The sequence below is a fragment of the Erinaceus europaeus genome, chromosome 12, assembly GCF_950295315.1.
Source record: "Erinaceus europaeus chromosome 12, mEriEur2.1, whole genome shotgun sequence".
In the NCBI taxonomy this organism is placed as follows: domain Eukaryota; kingdom Metazoa; phylum Chordata; class Mammalia; order Eulipotyphla; family Erinaceidae; genus Erinaceus; species Erinaceus europaeus.
This window is the reverse complement of record NC_080173.1, coordinates 2,365,610-2,391,068: the sequence shown is the minus strand read 5'-3', so window position 1 is coordinate 2,391,068 and position 25,459 is coordinate 2,365,610. Positions and strand designations below refer to the sequence as shown.

General features: G+C 54.6%; 1 protein-coding gene across 1 annotated transcript in view; it reads left to right on the top strand.

The window, feature by feature from the left end:
• Positions 1-25,459, top strand: part of ERN1 (endoplasmic reticulum to nucleus signaling 1) — an 89,567-nt gene that overhangs the window by 60,089 nt on the left and 4,019 nt on the right. Inside the window, exons 5-21 of the mRNA XM_007527695.3 lie at positions 637-709; positions 1,939-2,061; positions 4,721-4,822; positions 5,556-5,817; positions 6,819-6,897; positions 8,187-8,352; positions 9,897-10,015; positions 12,412-12,603; positions 13,197-13,467; positions 14,129-14,216; positions 14,467-14,656; positions 15,998-16,097; positions 16,322-16,521; positions 18,363-18,510; positions 20,984-21,111; positions 23,844-23,967; positions 24,341-24,408. Of these exons, the coding sequence (XP_007527757.2) occupies positions 637-709; positions 1,939-2,061; positions 4,721-4,822; positions 5,556-5,817; positions 6,819-6,897; positions 8,187-8,352; positions 9,897-10,015; positions 12,412-12,603; positions 13,197-13,467; positions 14,129-14,216; positions 14,467-14,656; positions 15,998-16,097; positions 16,322-16,521; positions 18,363-18,510; positions 20,984-21,111; positions 23,844-23,967; positions 24,341-24,408 (2,433 nt within the window). The remainder of the gene's footprint in view (positions 1-636; positions 710-1,938; positions 2,062-4,720; positions 4,823-5,555; positions 5,818-6,818; positions 6,898-8,186; positions 8,353-9,896; positions 10,016-12,411; positions 12,604-13,196; positions 13,468-14,128; positions 14,217-14,466; positions 14,657-15,997; positions 16,098-16,321; positions 16,522-18,362; positions 18,511-20,983; positions 21,112-23,843; positions 23,968-24,340; positions 24,409-25,459) is intronic.

The window sequence follows — 25,459 nt, the reverse complement described above, 5'->3', positions numbered from 1 at the left end:
TGACACCTACCATTACTTCCTCCTCCTGCTGAAAGTTTCTTCTGTTTTTTCAGCAGAGAATTATTTACTGGCGGTAACATTAAGCCTTTGTTGTTTCCTCCACATGGAAGTCCTGCAGTGCCCACACAGTGACGGCTTCTCTTTTTCTCAGGAAGCTTCAGCTGGGCACCTAGGTTGCTGCTGCTTTTGAGCTTTGCTCTCATGGGGCTCACTTCCACTCTGAAAAGCACTGTTACTGTACCCAGTCCAATCAGCTCTGTGTCTGTTTTCCAACTCAGAAAAAAAAAAAATTATTTTGTAGGGGAGTAGTGTTGTAACTGAATATTTAAACCTAGAACAGGTTCGTGTATCTGCGCTAGAAGCACTCTGGAGGGACTGCCTTGAGGGGCCTGAGGGGTGAAGGAGTCGGTGTTTACAGCACCCAGGACCCAGGAGCCTGGGCTTGTCCTACATGGATGCGGAAGCCTGAGCCGTCCCTTCTCCTGGGTTACAGTTAGGAAAACTCCCACCAACCCCCGGCAGTGCTGCCTTTTAGCAGAGTGGTGTAACCGACACCCTGTGGAGCGATTCATAATAGATAGTTGCACAAGACTTGGTCAACTTAAGTTTTTTCTTTGACCTTTTTTCCCCCCAAAGAAACTTCCCTTTACCATCCCGGAGCTGGTGCAAGCGTCCCCATGTCGCAGTTCAGATGGAATTCTCTACATGGGTAAGAGTTCCTGTTCTCCACATAAAAGCTTTGCTCTCTTTGAAAATGAGTCCCAGAAGCCGGGAAAGGAGTGTGCCTGCCCGAGGAAGAGCTGTGCGTCCACCCCTCACCCAGCCTCCTGGGAAAGGCCTTTCATGCCTGGGCTTTGCTTCTTCAGGCCGGGATTGGCTGACCAGTTAAGCCAGGGCTCCCTCACTTGGAACAGACTTGACACCATTAATATAGTTACTCATTGAACAAGCTTTGAGCTGCTGTGTTGACCTGTCCGTGTGATTTCAAGATCGCAACATACCCAGAAGCGATCGGATGAAATCTAAAGTGAGCGCACTCGTTTGGGCCCAGGAGGCAGCCAGGCTCTGCCTGTTAATCATAGGTCTCTCTCAGCGTTTCCTGGCTGTCAGAGCTTTGGCTGCAGACAGCATTTAGCAGCCTAGACAAGCTGCCCTCCTGCGCCAGGCCCGGTCTTCCAGAGCAGATCACCTGCTTCGCTTCTGCAGGGTTGCTGCCAAGATGTCAGTAAAGGGCATCTGTAACACAAAGGAGAGCTGTGTTTATCTTGAAATCAGGGTGGTGATAATATCTCGTATTCATACCGCAGCTTTCTTCCCGAGAAACTGAGAGTGCTTTCTTCCAATTCATATCTCAGGCTCTTGATGTGTTTCTGGGCCTCAAGTCCAGGACCCATCATGAAATTTTCACGGGAGACACTTGGCTTCTGCTTCTTCTCACGCATCCAGTGAGGAAGCCCAGCTCGTGGCTGAGGGGGAGTGACCGGCACGGGCCTGGCTGCTCTGAGCCAGAACCCCAGCCCAGATCATCTTTCTGGTCCTTAGCTTCCCCAAGGAGACACTAAGGATGTGTCCTCTTGAGTCAGTTCATTGAGCATATTAGTATTTTATTTTTGCCAGGGCACTGCTCAGCTCTAGCTTAAGGTGGTGCTGGATCAAACCTGGGGCTTTGGGGGCTCAGGCACAAGAATCTTTTTGCAGGACCACTGTGCTGTGTCCTTCACCCAGACACACTGGGCACAGGGGGTAAAGTCACAGATGTTTAGGGACAGTTTCCCTCTACCTTCAGGTCTGTTTTTCTGTCCAGATTTTGGATTTCATTTTTGGGGCGTGGGGGCTGTTTGCTTGTCTCTCAGCGGAACATCTTGGGCTACAAACTCAGCAGTGGTGTTTTTCCGCCTTGGATGAGTGTAACTGGCAGTGTGCCCCTGTTCCCTTCAGGTAAAAAGCAGGACATCTGGTATGTAATCGACCTTCTGACTGGGGAGAAGCAGCAGACCTTGTCGTCAGCCTTTGCAGATGGTCTCTGCCCATCAGCCTCTCTTCTGTACCTTGGGAGAACTGGTAAGGAGGGTCCTTCTGTCACACCAGCCTGCCCGTTTCAAAAAAAAAGGGACAGGACAGGACAGAGAAGTTGAGAAGGGAGGAGAAATAGAGAGAGGGAGAAAGGGGGAGACACCAGCAGACCTGCTGCTCCACTCTGAAGCGTCCCTCCAGCAGGCAGGGAGCAGAGACTTGAACCCAGGTCCTTGTGCTCTTAACCAGGTGTGCCGCTGCCCGGCCTCCTTGGCATCATTTTCCAGAAGGTAGCCGGAGCTTTTATGTCTGAGCACAAACTCAACCACACTGGCCACCTTTAGTTGATTCTCACTGCGAGAGGAATCACCTTCTCGACTGCACCTCGGCCCACAGAACCTCTGATGGAAGTGTGGCCGCCTGAGCGCCCCTCACGGCTCTTCCTTCACCTGCCCACTCCTGTCAGCACAGGCAGCGAGTCTCTAAGAACCAGGAGCAGCGATTCCTTTCCAGAGATGCCTCAGCTCTCTGAGCAGGCCGCCCGCCTCCTTCACAGCCGCTCGCAGTCAGCTCTGTGAAGCTGCTTCCGCCTCGAGACGTCAGGACCCTCAGCATCCCGTCTTAGGGATGCACAGCAGTGTGTGTGGTGTCACTGCCCATGTCATTTGTTTATCAGAGCACTGCTTCCGCTGACTGGAGCTGTCACCGTTGTTGGATAGGACAGAGAGAAATGGAGAGAGGAGTGGAAGACGGGGAGAGAAAGACAGACACCTGCAGACCTGCTTCACCGCCTGTGAAGCGACTCCCCTGCTGGTGGGGAGCCGGGGGCTCGAACCAGGATCCTTACGCCGGTCCTTGCGCTTTGTGCCACGTGGTTTAACCCGCTGCGCCACCACCCGATTCCCTTACTCTTTTCTTTTTAAAAAACACATTTATTTTTAATATTTATTTATTGGATAGAGACATAGAAATCAAGGAGGGGGAGAGAGACAGAGACACCTGCAGCCCTGCCTCACCACTCCAAAGCTTTCTCCCGGTAGGGGAGGACCTTGAAGCGGGTCCCTGCACACTGTGACACGTGCACGCGACCTGGTGCACCCCACCCGGCCACACTTGGTCTCACGGGGTCAGATCACAGCACAGCTCTGCTCTGGCACATGTGTTACCAGGGATAAGACCTGGGGCTTTGTGCCTGCAAGTCCTTGACTCTGCCCACTGGGCTACCTACCTGGCCATCTGAACACTGTCACCACATGCATCTGTCTGTCTGCCGCCTCCACTGCTTGTCTGTCAGCTCCCTGGAGGCAAGAGCCGGTTTTGTTTGCTCACTGCCAGGTGCTCCAGTGTTAGGCTAGCGGGCCCTTTGACGTGTTTCATCTGTCCCGTGCCTGACACCTACCAGCTGCCCCACAGCATCTGTGCAGTGGGCAGGTAGGACAGAGCTAAGAGAAGGAAGCAAGCATCCAGAAGAAAACTGGTGTGCCAGAAATCTCGGGTGAAGAGACACGCGGTACACTAGCTAGTCACTACAGGGAGCGCTCCAGTCAGGCCTGAGCATTCCAGCATGTTAAAATCTCTCTCCCTCAAAAAAAAAAAAAAAATTAAAATCAGGCCAGAAACATAGCTCAGCTGACAGCGTGCTGCTTTGCCGTGTGCTCAACTCAGGTTCAAGTCTGGCTCCCACCTCACTGGAGGGAGCTTCAGTGCTGTAGTTTCTTCACTCTCTCTTTCTCTGAGAGAGAGCTGTGAAACCCTCGTGATGACAAGACCAAAAAAAAAAGTAATAATAATAATGAAGCGTGCAGACACTGAAAAGGAGAAAGGACAGGGCCTCCCTTCAGATGTTGTGGAAAGCGGCGCCTTCCAGAGCAGTGAGGTGCCTCGCCTGGGGCACATAACGCTGGTGGGGCTCCTGCAGCTGGGGGGGGGGTGTCTCTGTCGGGGTGGAGGTCTGTCCTCAGGTTCTCTCCTCCTTGAAAGTCCACGTTAATGTCACAGTGTCACGGCTGCTTAGGCTTTACCGTTCCCGCCAGCAGCCCTTCATCGTGATGCTAGCTTCACCCAGGAATAGAACTCTTTGGAAAACCGAGATCTCTGGAGTCCTAGAGTGTCTTACAGCGTCACTCTCGATTTGATCTCAAGCCCCGGGCTGGTTTTTATTGGTGACACACCCTGAGTCTGACCTTTCTCCTAAGGCTGTTCTGTGCATCAAGAGTCCTTTCCGGTAGGTCGGGCTCTGGATGGCTGCTCTTCCACTCGGTGTGTTGCTTGATATCACAAGCCACTGAGAGGCTCCACTGAGAGGGTTACTCTCTGCGTCCTCCGTAATGTCCTCATCCAGACGCACGAGACGCCAGGGACCACTTTCCAGGTCACTGGAGGCAGAGCTGTCTCACCACAGCCCCACAGCCCCAGCCGAGATTCCCTTCCTGCCTCCTCCGTGTCCACGGCGCCTGGCCCCGGGGTCGGTGCCCCTTAAGGGCACGGCCGCCCGTCTCCGGCTTCTGTTGCCGATTGACCGAGGTCAGGGACACAGCGGGACGGCCTAACTGTCAGGCGTCTGCATGTCACTCCCCCTCGGCCTCTCCTGTGCCCCGTGAAAGGCCTGGACTTGTCGACGTGCGACTGGGGGGGCGTCTGTGAGTCTGATGAGGGCAGCACCCGGCGGGGGCCGCAGCGCCAGGTCACGGTCCTGCTTGCTCTCCAGAGTACACCATCACCATGTACGACACCAAGACGCGAGAGCTGCGATGGAACGCCACCTACTTTGACTACGCGGCCTCGCTGCCCGACGGCGACATGGACCACAGTGAGTGGGGAAGCCGGGCACTCAGTCACCGGGCTCTGGACCCGACAGAGACTGTTGGCATTAAGTGTCTCAGTTGTCAGCCTTAGAGACAGGGCCCTGGGTGTGAGGGTGAGAAGAGGGTCCACCTCGGAGAGTCCTTCTGCGTCCCCAAGGAATCTACGAGAATCCCAGTGGAAGCAGAGGGAAACATCAGCACGGGATGTGACTCACACCCTCGTTATTTTTACAACAAACACCCCCCCCCCCCAAACCCATATGAAAACTAAAAGCTGCTTGCCATCGTGACGACAGCAGGGTGTGAAAGTCTGAGATAAGTCTGCTTCTCATTTTTTTGCTCCTAGCTGCTCCTGTGTGGCCAGGGGGAAGCAACTTAGTGGTCGGTCTGGTTCTGTTTGATGACTTGAAACAAGTGCGATTAAAACGCCAGACCCTTAGACATCTCGTTGTCTCAGCGCCTGCTCTCACTCGTCAGCGAGAGTCTGAGAATATCAGGAAGGAGACTGCCTTGGTCAGCGTGCTCCTCACCTGTGTTTAGAAGGCCAGTTGGCTCCAGGCGCTCGCCATTGGGGCGTCGGGATGAGTTCGCTGGAAACAGGCAGACTTGTTCAGAGGAGACGTGAGAGACCCTGTTTGCTCTGCTGAATGACGGCCCCTGCCAGCGGTGTAGAGTATGTAGAAGTGGTGGTTGAGGGTGGGGTGAGTCTCGGCAAGCTGTCTTTTCTCACCTTTACAGAGATGTCCCACTTTGTGTCCAATGGCGATGGACTGGTGGTGACCGTGGACAGTGAATCCGGGGACGTCTTGTGGATCCAGAACTACGCCTCCCCTGTGGTGGCCTTTTATGTCTGGCAGCGGGAGGGGCTGAGGAAGGTGATGCATGTCAACGTCGCCGTGGAGACCCTGCGCTATCTGACCTTCATGTCTGGGGAGGTGGGACGCATCACCAAGTGGAAGTACCCATTCCCCAAGGAGACCGAGGCCAAGAGCAAGCTGACGTGAGTTGGGGGCCACTGGGCCCGAGAGGGAGGCTGCGTCCTGCAGCTTGTATGCTGTTCACTGTGGTCAGGGCTTGAGCACAGGTGTCTGAAGCCACGGGGAATATCAGGAGCCGAGAGAGGCTCATTTGGAAACCTCAGGATGCGAGAAGTGGAAGATTCATCCAATTAAAACTGTAGGTGGGGATAGCTCAGCATATGACAGTATAGTCTAGATACAACTGAGCTGGTGGCAACTTAAGAAATGTCTTTACTATTTTATGTGGGGTTTTTCTTTTAAAGATTTTATTTATTTATGAGACAGATAGGAGGAGAGAGAAAGAACCAGACATCACTCTGGCACATGTGCTGCCGGGGATCGAACTCGGGACCTCCTCATGCTTGAGAGTCCAAAGCTTTACCACTGCGCCAGACCACTATTTTATGTGTTTTCTAAACTTTATTATATGCTGTGCTCATTTTGAAAATCAGAAACAGGTGTCAAGGCATGTCTGAGATCCAGCAGAAGCTGTACATCACCCACACCTGCTCTGCCCCTCACGGAGCCCCAGCCCCCCCCCCCTTTACAGAGCTGTGGACACACTAGATAAAGGCCCATGCTTGGCATCCCTGGCATCACCAGCAGCCAGAGCTGACTAGGCAGGATCACAGGCGTGAAAATGCCCTCTGCACTGCACACCGCCTTTCAGAGGCAGGGCATCTGTGGCAGGAGATCCAGAGACAGACAGGGAGGCTGGAGGTGCAGCCCTCACACCTTCCCGCTGGCATCACTGACAAAGCCAGACACCCCCCACACACACACAGCCTGGACGCCTCCAGCACCACAGGCTGCCCAGCCAGGGACCAGAAGCTTCACCCGTTTGGGGGGGTCCCCATCGATCCCTTTGCGTTAGGCGGTCAGCTTAGTGGGACTGCCCGCTTCTGCAAACCGCTGCCACGCCAAGACCACGAGCTGCTATCGGGCCGTCCTGAGGATTCATCGATGCTTGTTTTCCTCCTAGGCCCACGCTGTATGTTGGGAAGTACTCTACCAGCCTCTACGCCTCCCCTTCGATGGTGCACGACGGGGTTGCTGTTGTGGTGAGTCAGCTCCTGCTAGCAAGTCAACCCCGAATCCCTCAGCGGGACCCCGCAGGTTGAGGGTGCAGGGAAAGAGCTCGCTTGGGCAGCGTGCTGCTCCGATTGATTGCTTCACTGCATTGATGGACGCTTCAGTGCTGTGGGCTCTCTCGCTTCATACCTCTGTCTCCCTCTTTAACCTTAATTTATTTTGGCTAGAGACAGAGAGAAGTTGAGAGGGAGTGGCTGAGATAGAGAATGGGGAAATAGAAAGACACCCACAGCGCTGCTTCATGAAGCTTTGCCCTGACAAGCAGAGATTGGGGGCTTGAACCCGGGTCTTCTGTGCATGCTGACAACATGTGCGTTCAGCCAGCAGCGCCACCACCCAGTCCCTCTGTCTGTCTTAACCCTTCAAGAGCAGTGCCCATATCTGCCGTGTCTCGTACAGAGATGCGTGACTGAGCGGTGCCCTAAGGCCCAGACGAGGAGGTCACTCCCCGTTGCTTTGTGCTCAGACCGCACAGCCAGCACCGGAGTCCCCGTCCACACAGCCCGCTCTTGGAGTCCCCGTCCACACAGCCCGCTCTTGGAGTCCACTTTGCTCCTCTCTGGGAGTCGTCTGTTTGACCAAGTGCATCTTCTGTGCAACTTCTGGAACTCCTGTTCCTCTCTCTTGGCCACTGGTCCTTATCCAGACTGTCTCCCTGCTCAGATCTTTTCCATCCTTCATCTGTGCTCCTTGGACCTCGCCAGCCTCTCCCCTGCTGTCTCTTGACTGAGCGAGGCCTCGTGGTCCTGGCCATTCATTTGGCTTCTCATTTCATCTGCTCACTGGTACCGATTAAGGACTCCTTAGGCATTCCACACAGTTCCTTCCCGCTTACCCTACTTTCTTTCAGACCTTGGAAGTTTTAAATATATTTTTATAATTTATTATTGAATAGAGAAAAATTGGGAAGGTAAGGGAGAGGTAGAGAAGGAGAGAGACAGAGAGACACCTGCAGCTCTGCTTCACCACTTGCGAAGTTTTCCCCTGGTGAGTGGGGACCAGGGACTTGAACCCGGGTCCTTGCGCATTGTAATGTGAGCGCTCAACCAGGTGCACCTAGCCCCTTGCGATTTTTGAAAAGATGGCCACATTAAAGACATTGTCACATCGCTGCTCCTGTCCGGTCACGGCCTTTGTGCAGCCCCTTGCTCTGTGTGTGCTGGGCCAGCCCCCAGGAGGTAGGGGAGCCCTTCACACCTAGGACGGCCACAGGGTGAGTCTCTGTGCCCCACACCTCAGCCTGGTTCTGTCTTCACAGCCCAGAGGCAGCACCCTGCCTTTGCTGGAGGGCCCTCAGACTGACGGTGTCACCGTTGGGGACAAAGGAGAGTGTGTGATCACACCCAGCACTGACCTCAAGTTTGACTCTGGACTCAGAGGGAAGGACAAGGTCAAGTACTTGAGGAACTACTGGCTCCTGATAGGTGAGGGTGGGCTCTGAGCCTCTGGTTGAGGTCGGTGTCTGCAGGGGTCCCTCAGAACCTGGGGCATTTTTACCCCCAAAGAAAATAGGGTAGCTGCGTCTGACCAAGTCCGTTCTCAAAAAGTATCTCGTCTTCCGAAACTCAAGCCCCAAGTAATGTGAACTTTGTGCAGTTATCTGACACTCCGAGTGTCTGTGATGTGATCACCGAGCCATTTAGAATACAGTCCCTTCTTCTCACAAGGGCCCCATGTGAGCTAGGTGTCACTGCTATTTCCACTTAGACCAAAGGAATTTGGGAAACTCTGTGGGAGATTCACTTGGAGGCATGGGGCGAGGGAGACGGGAGCCCAGCTAGACCCTGGGGACAGGGCTTGGGGAAGGAGCCTGGCACAGGTCCCAGTGCTTGTGTTAGGGCGGGCTCCCCCGTTCTGCTGCTGTTAGTGGTGCTGGTGTTGAGCTGGAAGGCCGTCAGTGGTGACGGACGGCAGAGAGTAACGAGTGTGGTAGAGGAAGGCAGTCCCCGAGCGGAGCTGTGTCTCTGGCAAGTGTCCCAAGTAGTTAAAGCAGGACAGGTGGTCCTGAGTCCAGCTCACCCTTCTTTTTTTTTAAATTATTTTTTTTTTATTTAAGAAAGGATTAATTAACAAAACCATAGGGTAGGAGGGGTACAACTCCACACAATTCCCACCGCCCAATTTCCATATCCCACCCCCTCCCCCGATCAGCTCACCCTTCTTTTGCAACCTCCCCACCCACACGAGATGGTGAGAGGTGGGGCTGCAGCCGTGGGGGCGAGAGGTAACCGAGTACCTGGAGTGCTGGCGGCTGACGCAGCATTCCTCCCCACCCTCCTGGGCTGGGAGCAGGATGGGCAGCGGGCAGGGGACACTGGGAGAGTGGTGTGGAGGGCCTTTCAGTGGGGGCCCAGGGCTGGGCAGCGGGATGGGGCTGGGGGTGCAGTGACTGGACGTTGCAGAACCCCGGTCTTTCCCTCTGCAGCTGTTTTGGCTCGTTCTTGTTCCCCCCGACTCCTTGTGACCATTTTCCTGTGGTTATTACTTCTGCCAAATAATAGGCAGCGGAGATGACAAAAGTAACCCAAAAGACTTTTTGTTGCGTGGTCAAGGAGGTAGTTTGGTAGGCGGAGGGCATGCTTTCGCATAAATAAAAAAACAAATATATGTTAAAAAAAGAGTAAGTCCTGAAGGAGCGACCCCTGGACCTTCACAGTGCTGCAGCAGGGGTGCGGGCTGGGAGCTGGCCGCACAGCACAGCCTTGCTCGGAACACACCGCGAGTGACCAGCTCACATCTTTGCTCCTCACTGGGGGACTTGGAATACGGCGTCCTCTGCTGGGCCACTGAGCCTGCATCTCCATGTCTTTCTGCCAGCTGTTGCTCTCATTTTCACTCACTCTGCGGCCATTGAGCCCTGGCGTGTCAGCCGCTCGGTGGGCGGTGACTGGCCTGAGCGTAGCGCTGGGAGCCACCGCCTCTTTGGGAATGACACTGTTCTCACGAGAGGTCTTACTGCTGCTTGTAGGGCACCATGAAACTCCACTGTCTGCATCCAGCAAGATGTTGGAGAGGTTCCCCAACAACCTACCCAGACACCGGGAGAACGTGATTCCCGCTGACTTGGAGAAGAAGAGCTTTGAAGACGTGAGTGGGGCAGTGGCACCTCACTGTGGGCTGTGAGCGCCAGGCATGGGCGGAGAGGGCGGTCGCCTCTGTCCCTGCTTCCGGAGTTTCTGTGCCATGGCCACGCAGAGCCAGCAGCAGCCTGGCGAGGCCGGACTGAGGCTGTGCTCCGGAGGGTCTGAGCAGAGATGGGCGTCTCTGGCCTCGGCTGTCACTGGAGAGCTTTCGGCTCTGTCCCGCAGGAGGGGAGGTTCTGGGCCGGTGTCTGAGCTGCCCCTTCTGCTCTCCGCATGTGGGCAGGTCAGAGAAGCGCCTTGGCGAGACAGTGGTCTTGGGTGGCACTGCTTTTGATTTTTCTTTTTTGAAGTCATGTGTTTTCACGATTGAACATTTAGAAAATGAATGAGCCAAGACAGTTCTCAACCTGACACACAGGTAAGGTTTCATATTTAGCCGTGCAGTTTGGAATGAAGATTCTTTTAGCAGTTCATGAAAATTCTCTGAGGTACATCAACATGGTGTTATGACTTAAACTGTCTTTTTTTTTTTCTTTGCCTCCAGGGTTATTGCTGGGGCTCGGTGCCTGCACCATGAGTCCACTGCTCCTGGAGGCCATTTTTACCCCTTTTGTTGTTGTAGCCTTGTTGTGGTTATTGTTGTTGTTGATGATGTCGTTCATTGTTGGATAGGACAGAGAGAAGTGGAGAGAGGAGGGGAAGACAGGGGGAGAGAAAGACAGACACCTGCAGACTCACTTCACTGCCCGTGAAGCGACTCCCCTGCAGGTGGGGAGCCGGGGGCTCGAACTGGGATCCCCACACTGGTCCTTGTGCTTTTCGCCACATGCACTTAACCCGTTGTGTTACCGCCCGACCCCCATGACTTAAACTGTCTTAACAAATATCGGAGTGATGTGACCCCATGAGCGTTATCCCTGGCTGCATACTTTGCGAACGTTTCCCAGCTGCCCAATACATACCAGCCATGCCTCACCCCACCCCTCCTTCCTGCGTGGAGGGGTCACATGGGTGTGGACAGGCGGGCTACACCCTGGAAAGGGCTGACTGGGGGGGACTGGGAGGAGGGAAGGCAGGGTCTAAAGGAGGGAACGCTGAGCCCTGCGCCTGGCCAGGGAGCTGTGTGTCTGTGTCATGGGACAGACTGCGGTGGTGTCTGGGGCACCACCCAGTCCTGTCTGATTGGCTCTGGAGCCCTCGAGACTTTGAGGAGCTTGGAGCTCAGCACCTCAGTTCACTGGGCTTCTCAAGCAAATGTTCTGGAGGAGAGGGCTCTGGTACTTTTCAGAAGCTTTGAAAACTGGTAGGATTTGGAGTCACTGACAGTTTCCAGGTAACAGGAGACAGCTGGTTGCCACTTTGTGGTGTGCACACAGGTGTGTCTGTGAAAAGGTGTGCACATGGCTTGGCTGCCCAGGTGCTGGCTGTGGGACGGCACTGCCAAGTTGACCAGCAGCCTTTTTCTTTTCTTATTTTTATTTTTTTTTTTTTGCCTTTAGGGTTATTGCTTAGGGCTCGGTGCCTGCACTGCTCCTGGAGGCCATCTTTTCCCTTTTGTTGCCCTTGTTGTTTATCATTGTTGTTATTGTTGTTACTGCTGTTGGATAGGACAGAGAGAAATTGAGAGAGGACAGGAAGACAGGGGGAAAGACAGACACCTGCAGACCTGCTTCACCGCCTGTGAAGTGACCCCCCTTCTGGTGGGGAGTCGGGGGCTCGAACCGGGATCTTTACACTGGTCCTGACTACCAGCCTCCCACCCAGTCCTAGTTATAGGGTTTTCCTGTTGAATCGGAGTTTTCCCCAACTATCAGACCTACGAGAGAGGGCTGGCGGGGAGACTGAATATGGCTTTGCCTTCATTAAAGGTTTTTAAAAGAAACTAGAAGCTGGGGCACTTTTAGAGGTATTGCTCCAAGAACTATTTTTTTAAATATTTATTTATTGCCTTTTGTTGCCCTTGTTTATTGTTGTAGTTATTGTTGTTGATGATGATGTCGTTGTTGTTGGATAGGACAGAGAGGAATGGAGAGAGGTGGGGAAGACAGACACCTGCAGACCTGCTTCATCACCTGCAGGTGGGGAGCCAGGGGCTCAAACCAGGATCCTTACGCCGGTCCTTGCGCTTTGCGCCACCTGTGCTTAACCCGCTGCGCTACGGCCAAGAACTATTTTTGAGTAGTGTTGATATCAGCATCACGGTGATGATGCCAGGCCCTCACATCGGTCATCTTGATCAAAGCCGCACTGTCTGCTTCTGTGATCTTTGGTGAGCTTCTGAAAAAGCACCTTCTTCGGCACAGTCGTTTCTTCAGACAAGCCGCCTCCTCCCTTGAGTGACTGGCCCACATGCAGCTGGCTAGTGTCTGTCCAGCAGTGCGGCCGCTCTCCCCATTCTAGGTTATCGACCTGGTTGACCGGACCTCAGGAAACACACCAAGCACCATTTCTCAGGATGTGGAGGAGAAGCCTGCCCACGCCCCCGCTAAGCCCGAGGCCCCCATGGACTCCGTGCTCAAGGACGTAGCTACCATTCTCCTGAGCACCTTCCTGCTCATCGGCTGGGCAGCCTTCATCATCACCTACCCCTTGGTAAGACTGACTCCTCGCCGCTCCAGATGCTCCTGATACTCTGTGCCAGCACCAAATGCCCCCAGCACCTTTTAAAATAATTGATTCATTCCCTTTTGTTGCCCTTGTTGTTTTATTGTTGTAGTTATTGTTGTTGTCGTTGTTGGACAGGACAGAGAGAAATGGAGAGAGGAGGGGAAGACAGAGAGGGGGAGAGACAGACAGACACCTGCAGACCTGCTTCACCGCCTGTGAAGCGACTCCCCTGCGGGTGGGGAGCCGGGGGCTCGAACCAGGATCCTTTCTCGGGTCCTTGTGCTTTGCGCCACCTGCGCTTAACCCACTGCGCTACCACCCGACTCCCGACCCTGGCACCCTTTTAAGAGAGTTATTTGTGAGAGAGCACCAGTGCTGGGGATCAAACTTGGAACCTCGTGCTTGTAAACTCAGCACTTGGCCCACTGTCCCAGCGCCTCCCAGCGCTCCAATGCTGCTTTGGCTCCCGTGCCGTCCAGCCTCAGCCCGCCCACCCGTGGTTGGTTGTAGGCTGGGAGCCGGCCGTCCGTCTCCGGTCTCCGTGCTCGGTTCACGGACCCGCGCTGCCCCCTCCCCAGAGCGTGCACCAGCAGCGGCAGCTCCAGCACCAGCAGTTTCAGAAGGAGCTGGAGAAGATTCAGCTCCTGCAGCAGCAGCTGCCCTTCCCCCCGGCTGGAGCTGGCGACGCGGGGCAGGACGCCGAGCCCCTGGACTCCTCCGGCCTGTTCTCGGAGAGCTCTGGCACCAGCAGCCCCAGCACGTCGCCCAGGGCCTCCAACCACTCTCTGCACTCCAGCGGCTCTGCCCCCAGGACGGGTGCCGGCCCCTGCCTGGAGCAGGGTGACGAGGGTAAAGCAGGCTGCCGCCCTGGGTCGCAACCCTTCCCTGTGCTTCTCCGAACCCACCCCCTCTGCCTCTCCCTGCAAGGAGGCCTGGCGGGGCCCCTGGGCCCTTCCTCCACGTTGCTTCGAGCACTTGGAGCTGTCTGAGGTGCCCAGGCCGCCTGCTTGAGTCCCTGTTCCTCTGGGAAGCTGACTCAGCCGGTGCTCCGAGGTTGGCCTGAACAGGCGGCTTCAGAGTCCCCGGTCTCGGCCGCTGCCTCTTCATTCCGTACGTCCACCGCTGTCACCTGAGTGTCTCAGTGGGTCTGTAGGAAACCGGCTGGTTGCTGAGGCGGCTCGAGGGGCTCTGCTGCTTGGCGCCACTCACTCATGTGACTCAAGCTGGAGCCCACCCCCACTGCATTGGAGGAAGCGTTGGTGCTGTGTTCTCTCTCTTTCTCTCTCTCTCTCTGCCTCTGTGTAGATATTTTAAAATAATAATGGCTGGAAAACCCCTGTCTTTGCCATAAGACAAACATTCTTGCAGGAACTGGGCTGGGGGGGTGGACCCAGCAGCTCACACACTGGGGAGGGCTTTAGCCCTCTGGACCCCGCGTCTGGTCAGAATGCAGAAGGCTCTGAGTTCTGAGGGCTTATAAGGGCCTCTTCTTCTCCCTGTTGTATTCCAGATGAGACCAGCATGGTGACAGTGGGGAAAATTTCATTCTGTCCCAAGGATGTCCTGGGCCACGGAGCTGAGGGCACGATCGTGTACCGGTGAGTGGCTGGGGGTCTCAGGACACAATCCCTGTGGTCTTGCAGTTCAGACAGGCCGGGGCCACAGCAGGGCCGTCGCAGTGGCCACAAGCCTTCTACCACAGAACCTCCTGGTGGTGGGCCCAGCCCCTGGGCTGAGGGCTGGACCGACGTCCCCCACACCCATGGGGAGGGACGGATTCCCCGGGCCCACACTCAGCCCACACTCAGACCCCGCAGCCCACACTCAGCTGCACCCCTTGTCCCGCAGGGGCGTGTTTGACAACCGCGACGTGGCCGTGAAGAGGATCCTCCCTGAGTGCTTCAGTTTCGCAGACCGCGAGGTCCAGCTGCTGAGGGAGTCGGATGAGCACCCGAATGTGATCCGCTACTTCTGCACCGAGAGGGACCGGCAGTTCCAGTACATTGCCATCGAGCTGTGCGCCGCCACTCTGCAGGAGGTGAGCCCGGGCAGCCCGGCACTGCCCCCGTTCCCGCAGCTGGGAGCCGGCTGCAGGGTCGGCCCGCTTTCCAAGCAGCTTATCTGAATTGTGCTGAGATGACAACACACTGTGGATTATCCATTCTAAAAGATGGCGGGTGCATTTTGGCAAGGAAACAGCAAAAATGCAGAGCCCTGTCATCGCAGGAAAGCCTGCCTGGGCAGTCTGGCTGCAGCAGCCTTGTGCTCTGCTTGGCCTCCAGGCAGCCTGGTGGAGCCTCTGTCCTGTTCCTGGCCAGAGCCGGTGTGGCCGTGGAGGAGCCCAGTGAGGCTTCAGCCATTCACATGATCCAGCCCCAGTGAAACTATTTGACTGTCATTTGGTTTCTCTCGTATGTCTGTCTGTGTGAAGCAGCGGACCTGAGTTTCTTGTCCTTCTCAGTGTGGGCTAGTCAGCTGGCCTTTGACTTCAGGGTAGAGTCTACGGGAAAAGATGGGCTTGGGCCCAGTGAAACTCCCCATCGATTTATTTAAATATGATCAAAGAAAATGAACTGACCCAGCACCAGATGTTTATTAAAACAGAATGCTACAGGCAGGGTTTTCCAAAGAAAATCAAATCACAAGAAGGAAAGAAAGGAGGGAGGGAGGAAGGAAGGAAAATAGAAAGAAGGAAGAAAGAAAAAGAAAGAAGGGGTGGTCCAGGAGATGGCACAGTGGATAAAGCACTGGACTCTCAAGCATGAGGTCCCGAGTTCAATCCCCAGCAGCACATGTACCAGAGTGATGTCTGGTTCTTTCCCTCTCTCCTCCTATCTTTCTCATTAATAAATAAAAAAATATTTTTAAAAAAGAAAGAAAGAAAGAGGGGGCCAGGCAGTAGCACAGCGGGTTAAGTGCACGTAGCACAAAGCAAAAGGACTGGTGCAAGGATCCTAGTTCGAGCCCCAGGCTCCCCACCTGCAGGGGGGTCACTTCGCAAATGGTGAAGCAGGTCTGCAGGTGTCTGTCTTTCTTTCCCCCTGTCTTCCCTTCCCTCCTCTCTCCATTTCTCTCTGTCCCATCCTGCAAAAACATTGGGAAAAAGTTGTCTTTGAGGAGTAGTGGATTACTGGTACAGATACCAAGCCCTAGGGATAACCCTGGAAGAGAAAGCAAGAAGGAAAGAAAGAAAGAAAGGAAATGAAGGAAAGGAGAGAAGAAGGAAAGAAAGGAAGGAAGGGAGGGAGGGAGGGAGGGAGGGAGGGAGGGAGGGAGGAAGGAAGGAAGGAAGGAAGGAAGGAAGGAAGGAAGGAAGGAAGGTGTCAGGAGCCCAGTCCCGAGGGCTGGGTATCCTCACCAGGCCTTGTGCCCCTTGCAGTATGTGGAGCAGAAGGACTTTGCCCATCTTGGCCTGGAGCCCATCAGCCTGCTGCAGCAGACCACCTCAGGCCTGGCCCACCTGCACTCACTCAACATCGGTGAGAAGCTTCCCTCTGCCAGGGCCTGGCCCAGGGGAAGGGAGCCCAAGCGCTCGTGGGCTCTCGGCTACGTCTCGCGTGTGTAGGCGGGGTTGAGGTGAAGACCGCCATGGGCAGAGGAAGCGGCGGGGAGATTAGGCCCCTGGAGACAGCGTCCTCCTTGGTGCAGAGGGAGCCTGCTGCTGACTCTGGTGAGTGCTGCGCTAATCTGCAGTCTCCGTTAGTTCACAGAGACCTAAAGCCCCACAACATCCTCCTCTCCATGCCCAACGCGCACGGTCGGATCAAGGCCATGATCTCTGACTTTGGCCTGTGCAAGAAGCTGGCAGCGGGCAGGCACAGCTTTAGCCGCCGCTCCGGGGTGCCGGGCACGGAAGGCTGGATCGCTCCTGAGGTGCTGAGTGAAGACTGCAAGGAGAACCCTGTGAGTAAGGAGCAGGCCCCCGGCAGCTGCAGAATCGCCGCTCAGATGCTGTAGGGTCCGCTCCTTCGAGACTGGGGGCTGCTGCTGTGGCACTTGTGGTGAGAGCAGCGTCGCTCTGCAGAGAGCTTCTGTGCAGGCCACATGCTAAGGCTTCCCTCAGTGAACGCGGGGGCCCTGCTGGTACGGGGGCTGGACTTGGGGCTGCAGAGCCTCGGGCGTGGGAGTCTTTGCGTCATCGTGACGCCGTCTCCCCTCCCTCTACTTCATGCCCTCCTGTCTTTGATCTTCGTAACAGCTTGACGCGACTATCCAGACTTCACGTTCACAGATGCAGAGGTTCAGAGCGGTCAGGGGGTATCCGTTTGGACAGTGATAGGGCCTGCGGCCCAGGCCATTGGCTCTCCAGCCTGGCTCTCCCCAGACATCTGCGAGGTGGGGCAGAAGCCCGGCACAGCACTCCTCTCCCTGACTGCCGGTGAGGGTGAGAAGTCTGGCCTCAGCTTTTCAAAGCAGCCCACTGGACAGGGCACTGCTCTGCCATGTGCACAGCCCAGGCTTGAGCCTGGCCCCCACTGCACTGAAGGCAGCTCTCACTCTTTTTGGGGGGGACATTTTATTATATTTTTATTTTATTTATTATGGGGAGATTAATGAGTTACAGTAAATATAGTTGGTACACAGGTAAAATCTCTGTATTTTGCAAGACACTCAGTTTTTTAAAAATTTATTATTATCTTTATTGGATAGAGACAGCCAGAAATCAAGAGGAAGGGGGTGATAGGGAAAGAGACAGAGAGACACCTGCAGCCTTGCTTCAGCACTCATAAAGCTTTCCCCTGCAGGTGGGGACCGGGGGCTTGAACCTGGGTCCTTGTGCAGACACTCAGCTTTTTAAAAATATGTTGTTATCAGGATGTCTGCACAGCTTCGGTGTGGAGAGTACACCGTCCCAGGCCTTGCCAGTTTGATGTCAAGCTCAGGGCCTCTGCTGAGAGCAGCCACGCTGTGACACGTCCTCACTCAGGCGTGATGCCTCCCAGCTCAACCTGCCTCTTCCTCTTTTTTTTTTTGTTTTAATTTCTTTACTGGGGGATTAATGGTTTACAGTCGGCAGTAAAATACAATAGTTTAGACATGTGTAACATTTCCACATAACAGTTCAACCCCCACTAGGTCCTCCTCTGCCATCCTGTTCCAGGACCTGAACCCACCCCCCACCCCAGAGTCCTCGACTGGTGCAGTCCACCAACCCCAGTCCACGTTCTGCTTTGTGTTTCCCCTTCTGATCTTGTTTTTCAACGTCTGTCCATGAGTGAGTTCATCCCGTATTCATCCTGCTCTTTCTGGCTGATCTCACTTCACATGATTCCTTCAAGCTCCACCCAAGATGGGGTGAAGGTGATCACTCCATCTCTTTGCCTCTGCATCAGAGGCAGGGTCTGCTCTCTCAGGTCTGAGTTTCTTATTAATTAATTAATTAATTAATTAATTAATTAATTTTTATTAATGAGAAAGGAGGAGAGAGAGAAAGAACCAGACATCACTCTGGTACATGTGCTGCTAGGGATTGAACTCAGGACCTCATGCTTGAGAGTCCAGTGCTTTATCCACTGTGCCACCTCCCGGACCACTGCATTTATTTTCTTTTATTATCTTTATTGGATAGGCAGCCAGAAATCGAGAGGGAAGGGGGAGATAGATAGATAGATAGAGACAGACACCTGCAGCCCTGCTTCACCACTTGCAAAGCTTTCCCCCTGCAGGTGGGGAGCCGGGCGCTTCTGCACTGTGACGTGCGCTGAGCCAGGTGCCTCACCACCGCCCTCTGCACTTCCTTTCAGACCTGCACAGTGGACATCTTCTCTGCAGGCTGTGTCTTTTACTATGTGATCTCTGAGGGCAGCCACCCATTTGGCAAGTCCCTGCAGCGGCAAGCCAACATCCTCCTGGGAGCTTACAACCTCGACTACTTGCACCCAGAGAAGCATGGTGAGTGACTATGGAGGGGGCCGCAGGGACCCCCCCGTGCTGGGGTGAGACAGGGCCGTCTGTGCACTCCTGAGACTCTCCCAGCTGCTCACTGTGGACCCCGGGGAACTGGTGACTTGTTCCAGTGCAGGTGGCAGATGGGCAGCGTCAGGCTCTGTTTTCCTGAGAGGAAGAGGCGCTGTGCAATTCCAGGGAGTGAGCCCGGTATCTTAAGCACACAGGGCATGTGCTCCGATGCCAAGCCCTCTACACCCCAGAAACCCTCCCTCTAATGCCAAGAGGCTTCAAGGTCCCATCCTGCCACCTGGGAACCTGTGTGACCTGGGAAAAGCCCCTCTGGGGACCTCTGTCTGTCATCTTATGACTTGTGAAGCCTAAGGCGTCAGAAGCCCCTCTTGCACTCACATGCAAGAAAACAGGTGTGTCAGGGCTGGGCGGTGGCGTACAAGTCACTGTGTGCAAGACCTGAATTCAGCCCCCAGTCCCCGCCTACAGGGAGAAGACTCATGAGCAGTGAAGCAGAGCTGCGGGTGTCTCTCTTCTTCCTGTCCATCTCCCTCTCCCCTCTCAAAGTAGAAGTCCTGTCAAATAGAAGACAAATACTTAAGAGCAAAAGGAATAAAGAAAGCGTGTCTCAAACTGGACCCTCCATGCCAGTGGGCAGAGGTGTGGCCTGGCCGGGTCCGAGCTGTCGGGCTGCTTCCGCTTAGTGCCGCGTCTTCCTTCCCGGCTTCAGGCTCTCCTGCTCTCTGCCGGGCCATCAAGACCACACATCACCTTTATAGTGACTGACTGACTTACTGTTATGCTCAGTGTAAAGGGTTCAGTGATAAATAACTGACATTAAAACCTTTGTGTAGGGGGTCGGGCGGTAGCGCAGCGGGTTAAGCGCAGGTGGCGCAAAGCTCAAGGACCGGTGTAAGGATCCCGGTTTGAGCCCTCGGCTCCCCACCTGCAGGGGAGTCGCTTCACAGGCGGTGAAGCAGGTCTGCAGGTGTCTGTCTTTCTCTCCCCTCTGTGTCTTCCCCTCCTCTCTCCATTTCTCTCTGTCCTATCCAACAACGAAGGACATCAATAACAATAATAACCACAGCAAGGCTACAACAACAGGGCAACAAAAGGGGGGAAAAATGGCCTCCAGGAGCGGTGGATTCATGGTGCAGGCACCAAGCCCCAGCAGTAACCCTGGAGGCAAAAACAACAAAAAACCTTTGTGTAGATGAATGCCCCCATTTCCTGAAACATGTGTGCTGTTTGTTTGTTTCTGTCGCTGGGGTTTTCACGGGGCTTTACACCTGCGAGTCTTCACTCTTTCTGGCAGACTCTGTCTAAGTGGGAGTGGGGAGGGAGAGAGAGGAGAGAGGCCACAGCACTGTCCCGCCTCTCATGAAGCTGCCCCTCTGCCTGGTGCTCCCCCGTGGTGGCCGGGGGCTAGAACCAGGATCCTTGCACATTGTAAAGTGTGCACTCTGCCAGGTGAGCTGTCTCCTGCCCCCCCCATGTGGATTTTACTTTTTAAGTTTTCTTTTTAAAAAATGCTTCCTTCTGTAACTATCCAGAATGGTGAGAATTGACTACTTTATTCCCAAAGCACTGGGCATTTGTAAAATAGCTAACTCAAATAGCTCTAGTTCTCACCTTAAGAAGGAGAGGAGAGTCTGTACTTGTAATGAGATTTCTGATCCTAATTAGACTTTGTGTAAAATAACTGGTAATTAATATCTGGAAAGAGTTCTGAAGTTTTCAGAACTTCAAACCTTCCCCTTAGACCTCATGGTCACATTTTCACATACACACAAATAATAATAATTAATTGGATAGAGATGGGGAAGGGGAGACAGAGAGACCCCTGCAGCCCTGCTTCACCACTTGTGAAGCTCTCCCCCTGCAGCTGGGGACCAGGGGCTTGAACCCAGGTCTTTGTGCACTGTGACACCTGTGCTTAACCAGCTGCACCACTGCCTGGCCCCAGACTGTACGTTTTAAACCGGCTTAAGTGTAGTATACGCTACTTCACCTCAGGCTTGAGTCTTAGCTTCCTCTTGATGGTCTCTCATATCAGTCTCTACGGAGCCGTAGCTGGTTCAATTTTTGTTTGTCCTCCCAGAACCCTGCTCAGCTCTGGCTTATGGTAGTGCGTGCAGGGGGGTTGAACCTGGGACTTCAGAGCCTCAGGCATGAGAGTTATCTGCATAACCATTAGGCTAGCTCCCACGCCTCCGTGACTCCTGGTCCAGCACACAGGCCTGTCAGTGTCCCCCGAGCCTCTGCTATCAGCAGTTTCCAACCACCCCGTTTCACAAAACCAGTGGAGACTCCTCGCCAGCTGCTGCTCTGTGCAGGCTCTCACGGCTCTTGCGGAAGGAATTCCTGCCAGTGGAGTCCCGAGTCGAGGCAAGAGGACTGCTGTGGCTGGGGAAGGCTACCGTGGCCGAGGCTGGTGATAACTGACTGCTTGTTGTCCTCGCTGCAGAAGATGTCATTGCCCGGGAATTAATCGAGAAGATGATCGCGATGGACCCTCAGAAGCGCCCCTCCGCCAAGCACGTGCTGAAGCACCCGTTCTTCTGGGGCCTGCAGAAGCAGCTGCAGTTCTTCCAGGTGAGTGGCTCGCTCTGGGGTCCACGGGCCCTTTCCAGCCTGAGAGGAAGTCGGCGTCTGCCAGAGCAGGGAGCAGCCTCGACCCAGACGCAGCCCCAGCTGGCCCTGGAATGTGTCTTCTTCACGCAGGCAAAGGCGTGGCTGGGATCAGTCTGTAGTCTCATATCCTGCTTTTTTTCTATTGTACATAAGTATTTTTCATGTCAAGATTCTGAAATGTTCGATGATTTATTTTAAACATTTTATTTATTAATGAGAAAGCTAGGAAAGAGAGAAAGAACCAGACATCAATCTGGTATGTGTGCTGCTGGGGATTGAACCTGGGAACTCGTGCTTGAGAGTCCAGTGCTTTATCCACTGCGCTACCTACCTGGCCACTATTTATTTATTTATTTTATATTTATTTATTTATTTTTCTTTTTGTTGCCTTTGTTGTTATTTTATTGTTGTTGTAGTTATTGTTGTTGTTATTGATGTCGTCGTTGCTGGATAGGACAGAGAGAAATGGAGAGAGGAGGGAAGACAGAGAGGGGGAGAGAAAGATAGACACCTGCAGACCTGCTTCACCGCCTGTGAATCAACTCCCCTGCAGGTGGGGAGCCGGGGGCTTGAACCGAGATCCTTATGCCGGTCCTTGCACTTCATGCCACGTGCGTTTAACCCGCCGCACTACCACCCGACTCCCTATTTATTTATTTTTAACCCTGCTCAGCTCTGGCTTATAGTGGTGTGGGGGATTGAACTTTGGACTTGGAGCCTCAGGCCTGAGAGTCTCTGCATAACCATTATGCTACCTCCCCTTACCACTATTATTTTTAAATATTTATTCATGAGAACTGAAGTGAGAGAAAGGGAGAGAGAACCAGAACATCACTGGAACAGTTACTGTGGAGGTCAGACTTGAGGCCTCCTGCTCGAGGGTCCAACCCCTTACTCACACCAACTTGTGAACTGTAAAAATCCCGATATTTGACGACGGCCGTATTCTCTCCTATGGGTGTACCGTGAGCTTTAAGCTTGTTATCAGGAGCTTCCAAATGTACACAGACCCCTACCTACCCAGCAGCCAGCTCCAGCAATTATTAACCTAGCCCCTGTCCGCCTCCTCCAACCAGATCATTTTCGCAGCTCCTCAGCCATGCTGTTCCCGGCGCAGCTTTAAGGACTTCGACACTTGCTTAGAGTGCTGACTGGCCGCGAGTGCCCCAGCACTGAACGAGGGAGCTCTGCTGCCGTTGCTCGCTTACTCTCCGCCGGCCTCTATCTAAAACTTGAAAAAACAAACAAAACCCCCTGTGTTGAATTTTTTTCCTCATCACTCAGTCTTTGCTCTTTGTTTCTGGGAGATTCTGGGAAGTTGCTTCATAGCCCCCGTGGCTGGGAACTGTGGTGTGACTATCTCAGAGCCGTGTGACCGTGCCAGGTGGCCTTACGGAGAAGTGGAGGGTTTCTCGGAGCCTCCCCTGGTGTGCATTGAGCATTAACTCAGCCAAATGCCGCCTCCTGGCACAGCGGCCTTGTGGGCAGTGCTCCTCCTGGGCCTGGCGGGAGCAGGCCGTGGGGCCTGGGTCTGTGCTCACCATGAAGCCCCTGGGCGGAGCCTGGCTGTGGCCCCACCACCTGGAGCCCCGCCTGGCACATGACCGGCACTGGGGGAGACGGTGTTCCTCCCACGGCAGCAGAGGCTGAGTGAACGGCATAGAAATTCAGAGGGCAGAGGTCCACAGGGGCTTCTGAGAGCTCGCTCGGTCACTCACGGGTGGCAAATACAGGTCAGGAGCTAAGTTCATATAAAAACTTCAGCTCCCATGGGCGTGGGTTTCAACTCGGTGTCGCCAAGTGTCTTATCTTGTGAACACACCTGGCTTCTGTTTGCATCCAAGAACTGTAAATACCCCGCAGCTCAGAACTGCATGTCCCCAGTGCGGCTGTGATGACAACCCTCCCTCCAAGGCTTCCTTTATCGTGGTTGAGTGGCAGGGCCCACCCCCTGCCTTCATCGCCACCAAAGAGAGAGAAGACTCTGGCCTTCTAAGGTCACTCGGCTCCAGCGTGTGCGGGGCTGGTGGTCTGAGCCGTCTTCTGGTGAGACTCAGAGGTCAGGCCTCAGGGCCTAGCCCTCACACCCTGGCACGGCTGCTTCTCGGTGGGTTGTTTCGGGTAGAGACAGAAATTGAAGGGAGGGGAGCTGGAGAAACACCTGAAGCCGTGCTTCACTGCTTGCAAAGACTCCTCCCTGCAGGTGGGAGCCGGCGTAGGGTGCTTGAACCCCGATCCTCGTGCTTAGTGACACGTGTGCTGTATTGAGTGTGCCACCTCCCAGTCCCTGAGCAGGGCCTCTGAGCCCGCTCTCTCTCCCCTTGGCCATATGGTGCCAGGGAGGACCCAGGGCCTCGTGCTTGCAGGAGTGCGCTGTCCTGGCCCCGCCATATTTCCTAGCACCCACACAAGAGGCCACCTTCCAGCAGCTCTGCGGCTGTGCTGCTGACCTTCAGGGGACACCAGCAGGCCACAGAAAGCAAAGCCAAGTCCAGCTCTTTGTTTCTGACTCATTGACGCGTGTGGGTCGCACCCCTGGCTCTGGATGGAGGGCAGCGTGTGCACAGGTGGAAAATGGAAGTGAGACGCGCATAACACCCCGTGGGCCTCTCCCCAGCGAGCAATTCTGTTCCTGGGATTCTTCCCACCCCAGAGCTCAGCTCCTGACAGACTGCTGCCCATTTCCCTCCTAGGACGTGAGTGACCGGATAGAAAAGGAATCTCTGGACGGCCCGATAGTGAAGCAGCTGGAGAGAGGCGGACGGGCTGTGGTGAAGATGGACTGGAGGGAGAACATCACCGTCCCGCTGCAGACAGGTGAAGCCCCTGGGAGTCGATGCCGGCAGAGAACTTTCCAGAGCAGCGGCTGTTTCTGAGCCGTGCACGCGGGAATGGTGGCGCCAGCCCGGCCGGGCTGCAGGCTGCACTGGGTCCCCTGGGTGGGCGCAGAGGAGACGCTCGCACCGACGCTTCGTGTGGCCATCGCAGCGGTGTCCGTGCTCACAGCGGCCATTTCTGGTCACGGCCGCAATGGGGAGGAGGGTCCAGGCCCACAGCGCTCAGCTCCAGTCTGGGGAGGCCCCTGCCCTGCCGCCTGTGGCTGTGGTCGCTTGGCCTTCAGCTGGGTCACGAAGTCAGGCTGGAGGTGTGCCGATGCATGGCCTCACATTCCTCCTGTTGCTCTTTCTAGATCTGCGCAAATTCAGGACCTACAAAGGTGGCTCTGTCAGAGATCTCCTCCGAGCCATGAGAAACAAGGTGAGGTGGGAACACGGGGAGGCAGGCCAGCTGTGGGGCTCCAGGGGCATCAGCATGAACGTTCTCTATTCTTCTGGGCCCTCCTCCCATCCATGCTGGAATTCTTTTGTATTTATTTTATTTTTTTTAATATTTATTTATTTTTCCGTTTGTTGCCCTGGTTGTTTTACTGTTGTTGTTATTGATGTCGCTGTTGTTGGGTAGGACAGAGAGAAATGGAGAGAGGAGGGGAAGACAAAGAAGGGGAGAGAAAGACAGACACCTGCAGACCTGCTTCACCGCCTGTGAAGTGACTCCCCTGCAGGTGGGGAGCCGGGGGCTCAAACTGGGATCCTTACACTGGTCCTTGCGCTTTGTGCTTTGTGCCGCTGCACTACCGCCCGACTCCCTTATGCTGGAATTCTAACTTCTCTCAGCAGACTTGACGGGGTATCAGCTGCTGCTTTTCTCTTCAAGGATACTGCAGTGAGGTGTGAAACTCTGGGAGTAGGTCCTGTGGCCTTGGTGGTCTCCCAGAACAACACCAAATGCATACTCCCTAGCGGGGACCCTCTGACCCTTCCCACATGGAACCTGAGGCAAGGGCCTCACCGGTTCTCTGGAGGAGTCTGGAATTCCTTGGCTCGAGCTGTTCAGACAGGACCCACACAGGCAAGGTCTCCAAACCCCCGCGACAAAGACACTTCAGTTCCTGGTGACTTTATTCCACTTGAAATTTCTAGGAATCTTGCCCGGCGCTGGCTGTCACAGCAGGTCTGTGAGCCCCTGTCCCACCAGCCGCTCGGAGTGATGCTCCTCCCTGTTCTTCCCACACTGGGCCTTGCTGGCTTTGAGGCCTCTCCCGAGTGAGGGGAAGTAGGCATGGAGAGCCAGACACGTTGGTGGACATGTGCATCTTTTTTTTTTTAAGATTTTATTTATTTATTAATGAGAAAGATGGGAGGAGAGAGGGAGAGCCAGACATCACTTTGGTACATGTGCTGCCGGGGATTGAACTCAGGGCCTCATGCTTGAGAGTCCGATGCTTTATCCATTGCACCGCCTCCCGGAC